At 39.6% G+C, this 14,518-nt stretch overlaps 1 protein-coding gene across 1 annotated transcript in view; it reads right to left on the reverse strand.

Annotated features, from left to right (window-relative positions):
- LOC107667811 (SH3 and multiple ankyrin repeat domains protein 2-like) overlaps window positions 1-14,518 on the reverse strand; it is a 44,365-nt gene that overhangs the window by 3,975 nt on the left and 25,872 nt on the right. The window contains exons 6-12 of the mRNA XM_016459525.1: window positions 9,217-9,352; window positions 8,804-8,884; window positions 8,410-8,418; window positions 7,777-7,797; window positions 4,542-4,666; window positions 3,775-3,886; window positions 1,135-3,487 (exon numbers count right to left, since the gene is read on the reverse strand). Coding sequence (XP_016315011.1) covers window positions 1,135-3,487; window positions 3,775-3,886; window positions 4,542-4,666; window positions 7,777-7,797; window positions 8,410-8,418; window positions 8,804-8,884; window positions 9,217-9,352 — 2,837 coding nt within the window. The remainder of the gene's footprint in view (window positions 1-1,134; window positions 3,488-3,774; window positions 3,887-4,541; window positions 4,667-7,776; window positions 7,798-8,409; window positions 8,419-8,803; window positions 8,885-9,216; window positions 9,353-14,518) is intronic.

The raw sequence follows: 14,518 nt of genomic DNA on the forward strand, positions 1-14,518 counted from the left end.
AATACATCTTTGCCCAGTGTTTGCTAAACATAGGGCTCAGCCTGGGCTACAAGTGCATTTTAGGGTCAGTTCTGTGGTCTGTAAATAACATCATTCAATAATGAATGAGACTTGGGACTCCATGTCAATGGCAAACCATTGCCTGTGCAATGTGGCAGCCATCAGCATACACAACCCATGTTTTGCAAAATAAATGACACATAAGCTTTAAATCCTAATGAGCTTATTCTGTAGGAGACATCAGTGAAAAAAGGTACGGTGGGGGACAACATGAGATATATCGATTAAAAATACTCTTAATACAGGTATTAATGATAATACTTAAAACAATAGTGGAAGGTATTGATAAATGCTTTTTGTGTGTGTGTGTGTGTGTGTGTGTGTGTGTGTGTGTGTTGTATTGTGTAATGGGTATTGACGTGAATTAATGTTAGACAGTAAACGCTATGGGATGCAAGACCATTTTTGGAAAAAATTCCAACAATAAAGTGAAAATTGAATTGAATTGAATCTTTAAAAATGGGCAATTTTACCAAACAATTTGGGACGCCAAGTATATATATATATATATATATATATATATATATATATTTGAGTGTGTGTGTCTGTTTATTAATGCATTGTGCTGTTGTTCTGTATTGAAATCAGTCAATTCTGTGCAACTATGCATAGCATTCTAAATCAGTTACTTATGAGGTTCCATCTGAGTTAAGATGCAGCCATAAAAAAGCTGCCGATGTTGGCAGAAGGCTGTATAGCAGCTCAATAGGTTTTCTGAAAATTGGAACTCCTTATAACCTTAAATGTTTTGTCAAATGAAATAGAAAAGCCCTTTAAGATATTGCTTACGATAATCTAGGGATGTCTTGTGGGAGCAGTTTGGGTGATGTGACAACTAAGTAACAAATGGATCATGTTGTAACAACACACGCACATATGCACGCGCACACACACACACCTCCCCCCTCTGTGGTACGGTCTGTGTTCATCATCACACTGACGTTGCTCATCTCGTCCTCAAGGCTGTTCTCATTATTGGGTTGCTAGGCAACTCTTTCATTCTCCAGCAGAGCACACACACTAATCTGAGAGCCTAAATGTAAGCCTGTGATACAGGCAGGAAAGGGGGCATACCTCGTTCCGAAGTGAGTCCTGGATCCGGTCGGAGAGTCTAACGCTTCCCCTGGCTTTGGTGCTTTGTCCTTGTTCACATGCTGCAGAACTGAATTGGCTTCAGGGCCATGGGGTCCTTTCATCTCCAGAGGGTCCCCCCACAGCTTTGAGGTTCGTTGTGTTGGGGTTTTCAAGGGTTCTGGTGTAATTGATCCAGGGGGCGGAGGTGGGACAGAGGAGGGCATTCTGAAAGAGCTCACATTCTCCTCAGGCAAAGCGTCCTTGTAAAGTGCATTGCTCTTGATGGCAGGTTTGGGTTTTGGTTTGGACAGGATCTGAGACCTGTCCACCAAAAAGGCTTGTCCATCTGCATAGATGGTGCATGTGTCCAGAGTCTCGCCTCCTTCAGAAGACAAGGTGGAGATGCTGGACACAGTAGAGATGGTGCTGGTGGTCTCCAGTTGGGGGTCACCGCTGCTCCGGCTGTCTACCTCAATACCCGAGTCAGTGATCTGTTCATAGGGCTCTAGCGGCCCAGGAGGGAAGCTGGGAGGTGTGCAGTTTGTGAGGACGGTTGGTCTCTTGATTTCGGAATTCCCACCACCTAACGAGGGATAATAGGGAGCAAGAGAAGGCCCTTTTGTACCATTTGTTTTATGTTTGAACAGTTCAGCTATAGTCCCCGCCTGGTCTTCAGGAATGTCAAAACTGTTGGCAAACTCCAGTGGGGGTGGTAGGGGTTCAGCAAACACAAAATCTTCATCGATGTCGACAGAGGCCAAGGGCGGCAGAGGGATGCCAAAGGGCAACTTGACGGGCTCATCCACTGAGCTAACAGTTATGATGGTCTTGCCATGTGGAGCAGCTGATAGCGCCTTGGGAGCTGGGGGGTTGGTGGGAGCTGGCTGGTTGGGGTCGCGAAGCTCCCCAGGGGTGTTGTCGGTACTCATTGCCTCGTCCCTGTCGCCCTCTGACAAGCTGTTATCCTCCGATTTTGCCCCATCTGTGGTGTGTACCATCAGCAGACCAGCTGACTTCTGCTGAGAAGTGTCCACAATGTCAATCAGCATGTTCTTCTTCTCCTCAGGCCTCTTCTCAGGCTTGCCCAGATCGAGCTGATACTTGGATTCAGTCTCATATTTGGACTCCGTCATCTGCCTCCGCAGGCCCCCGCGGGGACGGCCCATGGTAGCGGTACTTGAGAAGCCAACCTCCACATTTGGTCTAAGCTTGGTGTCGATAAAAAGCGGTTTATTGAGATCAAGTTTGGATGGGCCACTCTTTAGCGGAAGAGGCTGTGATTGCTCCCTCATGGCTCGGTCTCTGGCAGCTAATGCTAAAGCTAACGGTGAATTGGAGTCTAGTGGCTTGCCTGTTACTGGGTGAACGTAATTCCCACTTCCTGAGCTGTAGGTCTTATGAGCAGGCAGACTGATCGGGCTGTGTCCTGTACGGGTGTTCAACAGTTCCCTTACCATGGTGGGCTCAGGGCTGTTGAAGTCCGTCACGTTACCACCACCTCTAGGGATGCTAAGTAGTGATGAGGGAGGTGCCATGAGCCTACGCAGCCGCTCATCGCTGCTAAACATGCCCTCATCAATAGACTTGGAGTGTCGGAGACGTGGGGCTGGTGTAGGCACCACGTCCTCATCACCTGCATCTGTTGACTTAAAAGATGGGGAGTTGCGATGAGCATCAATCCTCTTCTCCCTGTCTCTAACTGCACCGGCAATGGCAGCTGCAAAGGGACTGCCTGGATTTAAGCCATCTTCAGGACGCAGTTGTCCTGGGTGATCCGGTGTGGTCATCTCAATTTCCATGCTGCTACCTTGACTGCTCTTACCGCTGCTGCTGGTGGAGGGCTCTTTGATTATTATGGTCGGAATCGGGATGGAGCAGGTTTTCTCAGGACTGTCTTCTACGTTGGACTGCTTGACAAGCATTCCCTTCCTTCTGGCAGGCTTGTTGGGCACAAAGAGTCCAGCTTGACCCATCTTGCCCACATCCGAGTAAGGGTTTTCAGGAATTTGGGCACGGCGCCTATGAAGACTCTGTTGGGCTGTTGGGCTGTGATTGTACCCCTCGGAATCGTACTGTTCGGGACTGTCTCTGTAATACATGCCTTGATCTCTCCACCCAGCAACTTCACCTCTGTCTGGGGCTGTACTGTTTGCATTAGGACTCTGTGAAGTAAAGCCTGGTCTGATGGTGCCATATCCTCGACCAGCTGGGACAGGAGCATTATTATTAGGTGGAGATGGAGGGGAGATGGCTGGTGGTGGTGGAATATCTTCTGATGTGTCAGGCATTGAAAGGCTTCTTGTAAATTTCAACATTGGAGGAGTAAGGAACTGCTTCTCTTCTTCGGTTACTCCTGTAAAGGAATGAAGAAAGAAAAATCAACAAATCAGCAAGCCTGTGGGTGCAGTCACCACCCGGAAACAATAAATATAACGCCACAAAGCAAATTATATATCTTGAAAATACGTCACATCAGTGAAAAAGCCTCCAGCTAGAGTGGGCTGACCAGTGAGTGTAAGTAAACAAAAGTATTTGTATAATTTTACAAAGAGCTGAAAGACTTTTGCGTGCAATTCATCAAAATAAAGGACTGTGTGAAGATGTACTTCAGTGACAAAACAAAACGAAACAACCACGCACCTATAGATGTTTGCCGCCTTATGGTTCCCTTTGGTACACCCAGAAAGGGGCCTCTAGGACTCCCTGGCTGTTGCGGCGAGTCTACTGCTGTATCCTGACTATTGCAGAGAGACTGCAAAAGACAGAATAAGGCTGACATGATAATAAGAACAAGCAGAATGCAGCACTTTTGCAGAGCGTCCATTCAAACCAAGCATCACAAAATATGTTGAAATGATTTCATAAAAAGAGACTGAGATGAAGAAATAAAAATAATCTCAAGCAGTGAAGCATACTCACAAGCCTGTGCATAACTTCACTCTAATTTAAAGCTGCAGTCCGTAACTTTTTTTGTGTTCAAAATTTGCAAAATTTATATAATAAGTGAGTACACCATGAATCCATTTTCCAAACCATGTTTTTGGCTTGTCCTGAATCACTACAGTACACCTATAATAAGTGTTTATATTCTGACTATTTAGACTGGTTCGGGTAGGTACCGCTGCGGAGTAACCCAGTACCTGCATGATTTGCCATAGACATAAACAGAGAGAAGTAGCTCCGGCTACAATGTTCTTCCACAAGACGCACGCAGTTCTGTTTATTAACCGCTAGAGCACCAAAAGTTACGGACTACAGCTTTAAGCATCAAAAACCAATATAGCATGCATGGCCAATGGTTGTACCAGACTTGCGAAAAGCGATTATTGCAGTTAGACTATAACAAAATTTTCTACAATGCCACGGGAGACCAGAACTCTTCAGGGCATGAGACAAGGCATGCTTACATTCATTTCAGGGCTGACAGCAAAACACTTGCTAGTCGGATGTGATTTGACTGCCGCCACCCTCACATCTGCATTTGAGTTGTCCCACATGGGTTTCTGGGGGGGCACGACCTCATCCACTTTATCTGTAAGACAACAGCATCTCAAATTAGAAAGCAGGAAGCTACATTTAATATAAGCTCAGTATCAAATATTGCTAATTTCCTCTAACAGTATCCTCAGAGCAAGGATCCAAACCGAGCAAGAGAGGCGACAGAAATAGGTACAACGACAATGGTCAAGGTCAAAGCCGTGCAAGCGCTTCCTGGTTCCGTTGGAGAAATCTTAGCACTTCTTTCAACGGCCACTGCGCAACATGCCAGCATTTTTTTAGACAGTTCCCATGCATGGGATGATTACTTAGTGTGACTTGAAATACAATCCTCTTCTTCAGACCCTCATTATCTGAAAGCTGATCATCTATACAGAAATGAAGGAAAGGGAAATTCAGAGTCTGATTTTCCTAGCATAAAAGTCATCAAGACTAAATCTGATAAGTCTCACACACACACACACACACACACACACACACACACACAGACAATTACTGTATACTTGATATCCTAGTAGACATATATTAGATGAAGTAAAGAACAAGCAGGAAAGAGAGAGACATTGAAATATAGGTGGCACCATTGCTATATAGAGCACATGATTTATTTAAACAAGTGTGAGACTGAACAAATACATACCTTAAAACAATACAGGGTAGTCCTGGGACTCTAAACAAGATCAAACATGATCACAGGAGAACAAAAACAACACTTTATACTCGTATATACTGTGCATTATATAAGTGTAAGATGAGATGGATGAGTCTAGTGGTGCGTTCTTTTGATCAGCATGTAACGCTTCAAATCCAGCAGAGCATTGTTTTTAGATTAGATTCAACTTTATTGTCATTGAGCAGAGTACAAGTACAGAGCCAATGAAATGCAGTTAGCATCTAGTCAGAAGTGCAAACAGCCATACATCTGGCATTAAAATGTGCTTCATATCTGGATATTCTTCAGCTGGACTTAAAGGTGCAGTAGGAGATCTCGGAAAATGCTAACTTTAGCCTGATAGCACTGAAAGCGAATGTCCCACCCTCCCTGCAATCGCTGTCCAAAGCCACGCCCCCTGAACGCACATATGCTAACAGACCAGAATACCAGAGACAACATTACTACAACAGGCTACAGCGGCTCCCAATTCCATCCCCCTGCGGGGCTGAAATTGGGAACCGTGTTGGGCTACATCATGTGTCATTCACCGGTGAGAAAACTTTACAGTACAGTTAGTAAAAGTATTACAATACCAGGAAGGAAGATCGGGTTGTTGATGTTTGTCTGCCATTCTCGCTCTGTCTGCACAGCATGCGTGAACGCGCTGATGACGTATCTTGTCTGCGCGAACTGCCTGCTCAGAGGTATGCTAATACATACCTTGACAGGCAGGTAGGAAAGCCAATTAAAACGCTTGGACCGAGCGTTTTGATTGGACGAACATTTCTTGGTCCTACGCCTTCCACAGGATATATACATATGTTGACAGGCAGGTAGGAAAGTCAATTAAAACGCTCGGACCGAGGGTTTTGATTGGACGAACATTTCTTGGTCCTACGCCTTCCACAGAATGTATAAATACAGATAAATACATTTAGACCACTTAACTTAATGATTGCTATCGGGATATGAAGAGACTTTCAACCAGCATAACAAAAAATGTTTCTGAAGGCAATCACCTATTGCACCTTTAATTTATACTTTATACTGTTCTTTGCGATCACACTTTCCTTACTTTCGAAACATTTCCGCAATAAAAGATGTTAATAGGTTTTAAAAGAGAAAAGAAGAAAATAAAGTTTAAAACTCATTAAAATGAGTGATCAAAGTGCACAATCAGTATTTGTTGTGTTGGATAATGATTGTAGTACTATCTTAATTATGCATTTTTATGTAGACAATACAATTTGCATTCTTTTATACCTTTACCAAAAGTAGTCAGAATTTGTCTCTGGCCACCTCAGTACGTGGTTTCAGCGATCTGATCACAATACATTTATGTTGTCAAGTGCTGATCATCTGAATGTGATCTGGAAACGCATGTTAATGTCAGGACTAAAGGGGGCCACAGTTACACCTCTTCATTCATTACATTTATATATACACTCAGGCTTTAAATATAAAATCCCATCATACCCCTGAGGCAAAACTGAATATAAAAAGAAAATATACTGCCAAAACTGGCTATTCAGGAGTCTAGTTTATATTCATAACTGAAAGCCTATCTAAGACTGCAGAAGGAGTATGCATCTATTTTATAATCACGGTCTCCTTTATAATACCTAAATATGGAGTTAAAATGACTCTTTTTAATGAACACAGTATGTACAAAGCTGTTTTAAGGACACAGCAGGAGTACTATGCAGCCAGCCACATTATGTTAACATAAAACTAATGCTTACAACGGTTCAGAAAATATCTCCTTCAAGAAGACAAAAGGAGTCCATTCAGCAGTCTAAAGATGTCGTATCATATCTGTGCAACAGTCACACATCGTCATATTCCTGGTCAATGCTAACAGTGGCAACAGCTTTACACTGAAAATATGGCATTACATTTTGCAGGTGGAATGTTTCTATATTAAACATATGCAGCATTATTTCCATGGCAACGTCTTGTTTCAGAGTGATTCAAAGCTGGAGTGGTCCCTCGTATGATAATAGTTTAAACGTAGTTCTTTAAAGGGAGAAATTATCTTAAAATGTTCAGCTTTAGGATTTTATCTTCTCTCTGAGGAGTGAAATGGAGGCAGGATGTGTTATATCAGTAAGAACAAGGACTTGTATCTGAAGCCAGGTTTTTAGCATGGGAAATTCATGGCTCTTGTTTTCTCAAGCATATCCTTTTTATAATCGAGGGCAGGCTGTTGAATAATATATTCTTACATTGCACTTTTGAAGATATAGGGGGTCAATAAGTGAAGCTAAAGGCTTATGGAGCATTTTGCAGTGTAAACACATTTGGTCTGTTTTCACAGTAAGCAGTCTTCCATTCAACTGGTAAATTTTGATTATTGGAGAGAATACAAATTATTTGCACATTTCTTTAACTGAATCATGTCAAAAAAGTTAAATAGTGTGAGACAAATAATCACTACTGTTGCTAAGCTGAGGTGACAAATATTTAAAGAGTGCTTAGGGAAAACTCACCCTTCTTTTTCCTCAAAGTGGCTTTAACATAAAAGAACAATTCAGCTTTATTCAAGTATTCAAATTCAGAGATAATTTCCAGAAAACACGACGAGGAGAACCAACGCTTGGAATACACTGTATTCCTCCACATGGCATTGACCTGTGCATAATGTAATGCCATTTTAGACGGAAAGCAACAACAAATTCATGCAGTTAACTTTCCAACACTACATAAGACAAGTAGGTTAGTATCCAATATAACAAAAAAGACAATTAATTTCTTATTACACAATATAAACAAGAATTTAATACGCACTTAATACTGCTTACCCTTTGTGCCATTGTTTAATTAGTAATAATTAAATCAGCATGACCCATCAAACCCTAGATTTAGCTGTGGTCACCAGAATAAATCTTCCACAATCCAACAAGGATCCGCTCAGGTGAAATGCGTCATGCTTTAATAGTGAATGTGAAGGTAATACTTTTGTTTTTTTTAGTGGGGACTACACAAAAACTGAGACGCAAAAAGGCCAATCACAAATCTTAATAAATATATATAACAAAGTCACATGCATGCCAGGGGAAACACAACATTACAATTTGTACATACATTTCATAAAAATAATTTTGTAAATAACTGTATCGTACCTTTATCCACTTTTAGGTCAGCATGCAGGAAAACAAAACAACATCAAAGTTCATTTCATAATGAACGGCTGCTGTAGAATAACAACAAAAAGTGTCACAGGTTAAAAATGCATTTTTAGGGGCCGTTCAAACAAGACATGTTTTTGTATTTAGAAATAACTAGACAGTTGAACGCGATGGATTTTTAAATTTTGTTTAAATCTTGATGTTGTCTTAAAAAAAATGCAGCTCTCATGGCGTGAGACACAAAAAACACACCAAAATACAAAGCAATAACTGCCAAGACAAAATGCAAGGAACACAACCTGTGTGAACGGTCCTTTATCTTGTAAAAACGTATTAAGTAACACCAGACACTGGATGAGATGTTTCAGCTTGCCATGACTGTGCTTACCTAGGTCTTCTAGCTCTGAGGTCATAGATTTTGAACGCATGGACAAGGCTGTGGAGGGAGCCCTCCGTGGTGGCAGGGGCGCTATAGCAACAAACCAAAAAAAAACACACAGCAGGTACAGTAGATGCTTAGCCATAGGCTGTAGCATACCCATGGGGAGGCATTGTATACAACATTAACTCATGCCGAGGTTTGCCGATTCTCATTTTAAATAATAAATTAGAGAGAAGAGCTTAAAAACACAAAATTAGTAGTGTTAGTAAAATCAAAAACTACTACTATTAGCATTATGGAAAAGCAATGGTTAGAATTACATGAAAGGAGTTTTGTTTGCTTCATTTTCAATCATATGATTAACATGTTCCTTCATAGCCCAGGTAGTCAAGAAATACTGAATAAATCAAGACATTTACCTTTCTTTCGAGCCGTGTCATCAGGGTCTAGATTTCGACTGACCGTCACCACTTTGATAATTAAGTGGTTGCCGCCGTGACGAATCATGTTGACCACTTGTTTGTGGCCCACTTTGACGACATTGTCCTGGTTCACCTATAAAAAAAGAGGAACAATTTAGCTTGTTTCAGGCATGCTCAGATGTTCACAAAGCAATAATTAGTCAAATGCACTTGTCACAAAATGGCACTGATGTGCATAATTCATTTCCTGCTTTTTGCTGTTTAAAAACACAGTGAAATGGTTTGACGTACATTTTTTTGTGTTGATATGGCTGGACATATCATTTCCTCATTAAAAAAGCCTTCTGTTTAAGTCACACAGCCAAACCACAGCTATGTTCAGAATTGTCAGCTCAATGCATGCTGCATATTTACTGCAAAGTATATATTTTATGATGTAAAATATATACAAATTAAATGAATCAAAAGTGACAGTAAAGCCCTTTACTCTTTTACAAATTCTATTTCAAATAAATGTTCTTTTGAAATTTCTATTTGTTTCACTTTTTTTTACAGAAATATTAAGCAGAACAACTGTTTTCAACATTGATAATAATAAGAAATGTTTCCTGAGTAACAAATCAGCATATTAGAATGATTTATGAAGGATCGTGTGATACATTCTTATTCTAGAAAGCATTTTTTGGTACAAAAAATTCCATATGTCCCTTAGCAAAAAGTTGTCATCAATATTTTTGGTCCTTTTTTTTTTTTAACCAGAAGAAAAGAGCTATACTGTTTAAATGCATATTTAAGTTGATTTCACCAACCTTTAGAAGTACCTTAGCATAAATATGGCCTCAGAGCTACTAACTAAAAGCCCACAAAACTACAATTTTGATTTCATAGGGCTTTAACTTCTGTATACTACATCATAGTCGAGTAAATAGATTTTGAGCATTTAGCTACACAAGAGGTTATGTAATGGTCCCTGGCAATACCACAAGCATCAACACCAAAGTTACACTAACCCCACTATATTTGTTGAAGCCCAGCTATCACTACCTCATTAATTTCCCAACTTAAACCAACACGAAATCATTATTTTATCCACAGTATGTTTTTAAATAACCTTTTACCCTATACATTTTCTTCATATACACTTAAACGATCACAATCCTAGTGAGAGCTGTCATTGTGAAGGCATCAGAGGGCAGTAAATCAAAATGGGGTTTAAATGTTTAAGCGGGACATTCAATCTGCCACTGAGCCGTTACTGGTGAGCTAAATTGAATTCAGCTACAGCAGAAACGATTTGCAAGTGGTGATAACCTTTGATATATGTGCAACATTCATCACCGGATATTTTTTCATCATCTCTTTTCAACAAAGGTGTAATTCCAATGACTCCAACCAGACTTAAAACTTACTCTGAGGGAGAAACAATCTGCATTCAACATTTCTTACTTGCTGCATGAAAGTGGAAAACAAACTCCCACAACTATTTGAATAGGTTTTAAAAATTATTTTTGACACAAGTTACCAGCTCACAACTTCAGACCACAGAATGTTTGGAAACAATACTGTATTTTTTAAAGTGCCCCTATTACAGATTTTTGAAAATTACCTTTCATGCAGTGTGTAACACAGCTCTAAGTGAATGAAAACATCCTGCAAAGTTTTAAATCTGAAAGTGCACCGTGTATAAAGTTATTGTCTCTCAAAAAAAAAACAGTCGACTCTAAATCATTGAAATGAGTCTTTTTAAAACTAATCCCAAGCCGTTTCATATTGACGTCAACATGAAACATTAGCAGATTGCCCGCCCACTTTTTGGTCTTTTCTAATTGGTCTGAATGAAAATGCAAATTCATTCTTTGCCACTAGGTGCCGCTTTTGGAGCGGTAAAAATAGCGGTTTCCCCGGTAACGCTGTACACAAAGCAGCACTGCGCTCACAAACGATGCTTTATCAGGCATTACAGGCATGATGAAATGAAAATGAGACCAATTGGACCAATCACCGCAGATTAGTGTCACGCAAAGGAGGGGTATGGAAAAATCATTCTTCTGGGAGTCGTTGAGCAAGTAAGATAAAAATAAATAAATGCATATTATAAGACAATGAAAGTGTTTTTTGACCTTGCATGCATGTCAACCTGTTGTTGGGGACTCCCAAAACCAAAATATGAACTAGTGCTGTCAAACGATTATTTGCACCCAAAGTAAGTTTTTGTTCACATAATATATGTGTGTGTACTGTGTATAGTTATTATGTATATATAAATGCAAACACATGCATGTATTATGTATTTTTCAAAATATATACTGTATGTGTGTGCTTTTATATATAAATAATAAATATACACAGTACACAAACATATATACAGTAAAATAAAACTTTTATTATGGATGCGATTAATTGCGATTAATTGTTTGACAGCACTAATATGAACCTTTCATTACCCATAATATGAGCACTTTTAATTGTCAGAAGAAAACTGAGCAGCGCTTGCTCGTGCAAGACTCACATCAGGATGTTGTGGGTGGATGCAAAGTCATTGCTATGGTGTTCAGAATGGTTGCTAGGGTGTTCTGGGTGGTTGCTAGGTGGTAGATTACTGACCCGAGTCGAAAATTCAGCAGTATGCGTAGAAAAGTAGTACTACACCTAACAATAACATGCCACACGATTTGACATAATCACAATTGTCATTCCCTATCAAACTCATCCTAAATTATAAGAAACAGTAATAGTGATAGCTGCCTTAGCAAGCAGCACTAATGACTATGATAAGATGTTGATATTCTCACGATACAAATCGTCAAATAAAAGGCACTGCAGGCAAATTAGAGACACCCCTGCTCCTGTGGCATTTCTCAAGCAAAACGATAAACACAGGCACTATGAAACAGATCAGCAGAGAGAAAATGAGATAGACAGGTTTGGAGAGATTTTAGAGTATGCCTTTTACCGAATAAAAGGTTACGTGAATAAGCTTGGGTAACCTAGGAAACAGCCGAGGAGCCGAAGTCGTCTTCATGACGAAGAGAGCTGAGCTGCTCCTTTTATTCCTTCGTGTATGTTTGTGTGATTCATAAATGCTGCGAGTGTGATGAGAGCAAGGGACTACGTATGTGATTGTATGAGAGAGAGATTGCCATTCGTTCCAATTAAATAAAATTAGCTGAAGTTAGAAAGCAATCCGAAATCAATGTGGGACCAGGAGTGAAAGCCCCACTTGGAAAGCCAGGTCAGTTAAAAAAAGTAACAGCCTTTAACGTCAATCACCGTTACCTTTTCAACATCTCTCGCTATTGTGGATTTTCATACTGCGCATTCCAGAAGACAAAATAACTCTGCATTACATCTTCGAGCTTGACCTTATGACAGATGATGTAAATTTAGAGAGATTGAGAAGGAGAGAGAGAGAGAAAGCTCTGTGAATCATGAGCTGTAATTGCAACTCATGGCAGTGCAGATTTTTGCAGTGCTGGAGGAAGGGGGTGGGCACAAATTTCCCAGCATTCTCACTGACCTCCAGTCTCTCGGCATGTCACACACTGGTAATAAGATTTGGGCTCATTTAGGAAGTGCTGGGACCAGATGTAGATAAAGCTCACAAAACAGCACAATCTCAGCATGGCCACTTCATCTTGATAATCTCATTATGCTGGAACCGAGCCAAATCCAACCAAGCTGAGCCGTCAGCACAGGAACCTGATTTTGTGTTGTTTTAGATATCAGGACATGGAATAATCAGTCATTCATTACTCACCCTCATGTTCTTCCAAAAATACATACTAATTTTTCCTTAAGATACAAAAGGATAATTTTGAAGAAACATCTTGCAGGTTTGTTAGCAGTGACCTGACCACAGACTAACAAAAGGGAGCCTATGGTGTCATCTCTGACTACTCGGACTACTTTGTCCTTGACAGCCTGTGGTCACTATGAGTTATCATTGCAGTTATACAGGTTGAGAGCAACATGAAGGTGAATAAATAATGCAAATTCTGTTATCATTTATTCACCCTCATGTACACTCTTAAAATAAAGGTTCCAAAAGGTTAGCAGGAATGCCATAGAAGATCCATTTTAGGTTCCTCAAATAACCTTTTGATGAAAAGAACCACTTTTTTAAAGTGAAATACATTTTAATAATCTACAGAATGTTTTTCACTACAAAGAATCTTTTGTGGTTTTAGAAAGGTTCTATGAATGTTAAATGTTTTCAGTGACGATAGATGCCAATCAAGAACTTTTAAACCTGACTTTTTTCTGTGGAAAACAAAAGTAGAAATTTTTAAAATGGTTCATCTGAGCAGGTGAAGAACACTGAGCTACCTTAAAAAAAACAAAGCAAAAAATGCAGTATTTTTTATTTGAGATGCATATACTGTATAATAGGGCTGTGCGATATTGAAGAAAAATGCGATATGCGATATCTCATTAAATAATGCGATATTCGATAAGATAATGCTTAAAGTGCCACATGCTCAGATGAAACTGTTGCTGAGTCAGTTCTGTGAACTTCTATAACTATCTTGTGTCATATATATATGGTTATTTGTATGTATCAAGAGCTCCTGTAAAACCACAACAAATTCCTTGTGTTTGCGCACACTTAAGTGGTGAATAAAGCTCATTCTGATTCTGATTCCAATATAACTAGCATACATGTTTCACTTTTTGTGAGAAGAAAGCACCCCTACAACAACTTCTGAAAGTGAACGGTAGTGTTTTACTCTAGCATTACATAAAAATGTCATTTTAACATTAGTGTAATCATTTTAACATGAGTTTAGGAACTGAATAATAAAAAGGAAAAATACAACACTGCTTAGTATTTACTCAATGAATTCAATATGCACTGATTCTTATTTAAGCTACAAAAGTTATTTAGGTAAGAGCAGTGAGTGATTTTCTCTGTCTTTTGTTCATGGCCCCAAATATTGCAAGCTGTAGCGATATGCATATTGCGATATGTACATTTGCGATATTTCGATAATTTCGATATATTGCACAGCCCTACTGTATAATGATGTGTTTTTAAACCATATTATTAAACTGACAAATCTGAGTGGATTTACAAACAGAGTAACACAATTTGTACAAAAACACTTAACATAAAAAAAATCATAAAGGAGTAATGAATCATTATCAGCTGTAACCTTTAAGATCAATTTGGTTAAGTATCATAAGCATGCTTATGGATAACACAACAGGTGGAGTGAGATAAATATACATAAAACTGGAAAATTAGTAACAGATGGATAAACACTTTGAAATGTCCAAATTGCTGAAGGAACTGAGTGAA

The sequence above is a fragment of the Sinocyclocheilus anshuiensis genome, unplaced genomic scaffold (assembly GCF_001515605.1).
Source record: "Sinocyclocheilus anshuiensis isolate Anshui unplaced genomic scaffold, SAMN03320099.WGS_v1.1 scaffold2661, whole genome shotgun sequence".
Lineage (NCBI taxonomy): Eukaryota > Metazoa > Chordata > Actinopteri > Cypriniformes > Cyprinidae > Sinocyclocheilus > Sinocyclocheilus anshuiensis.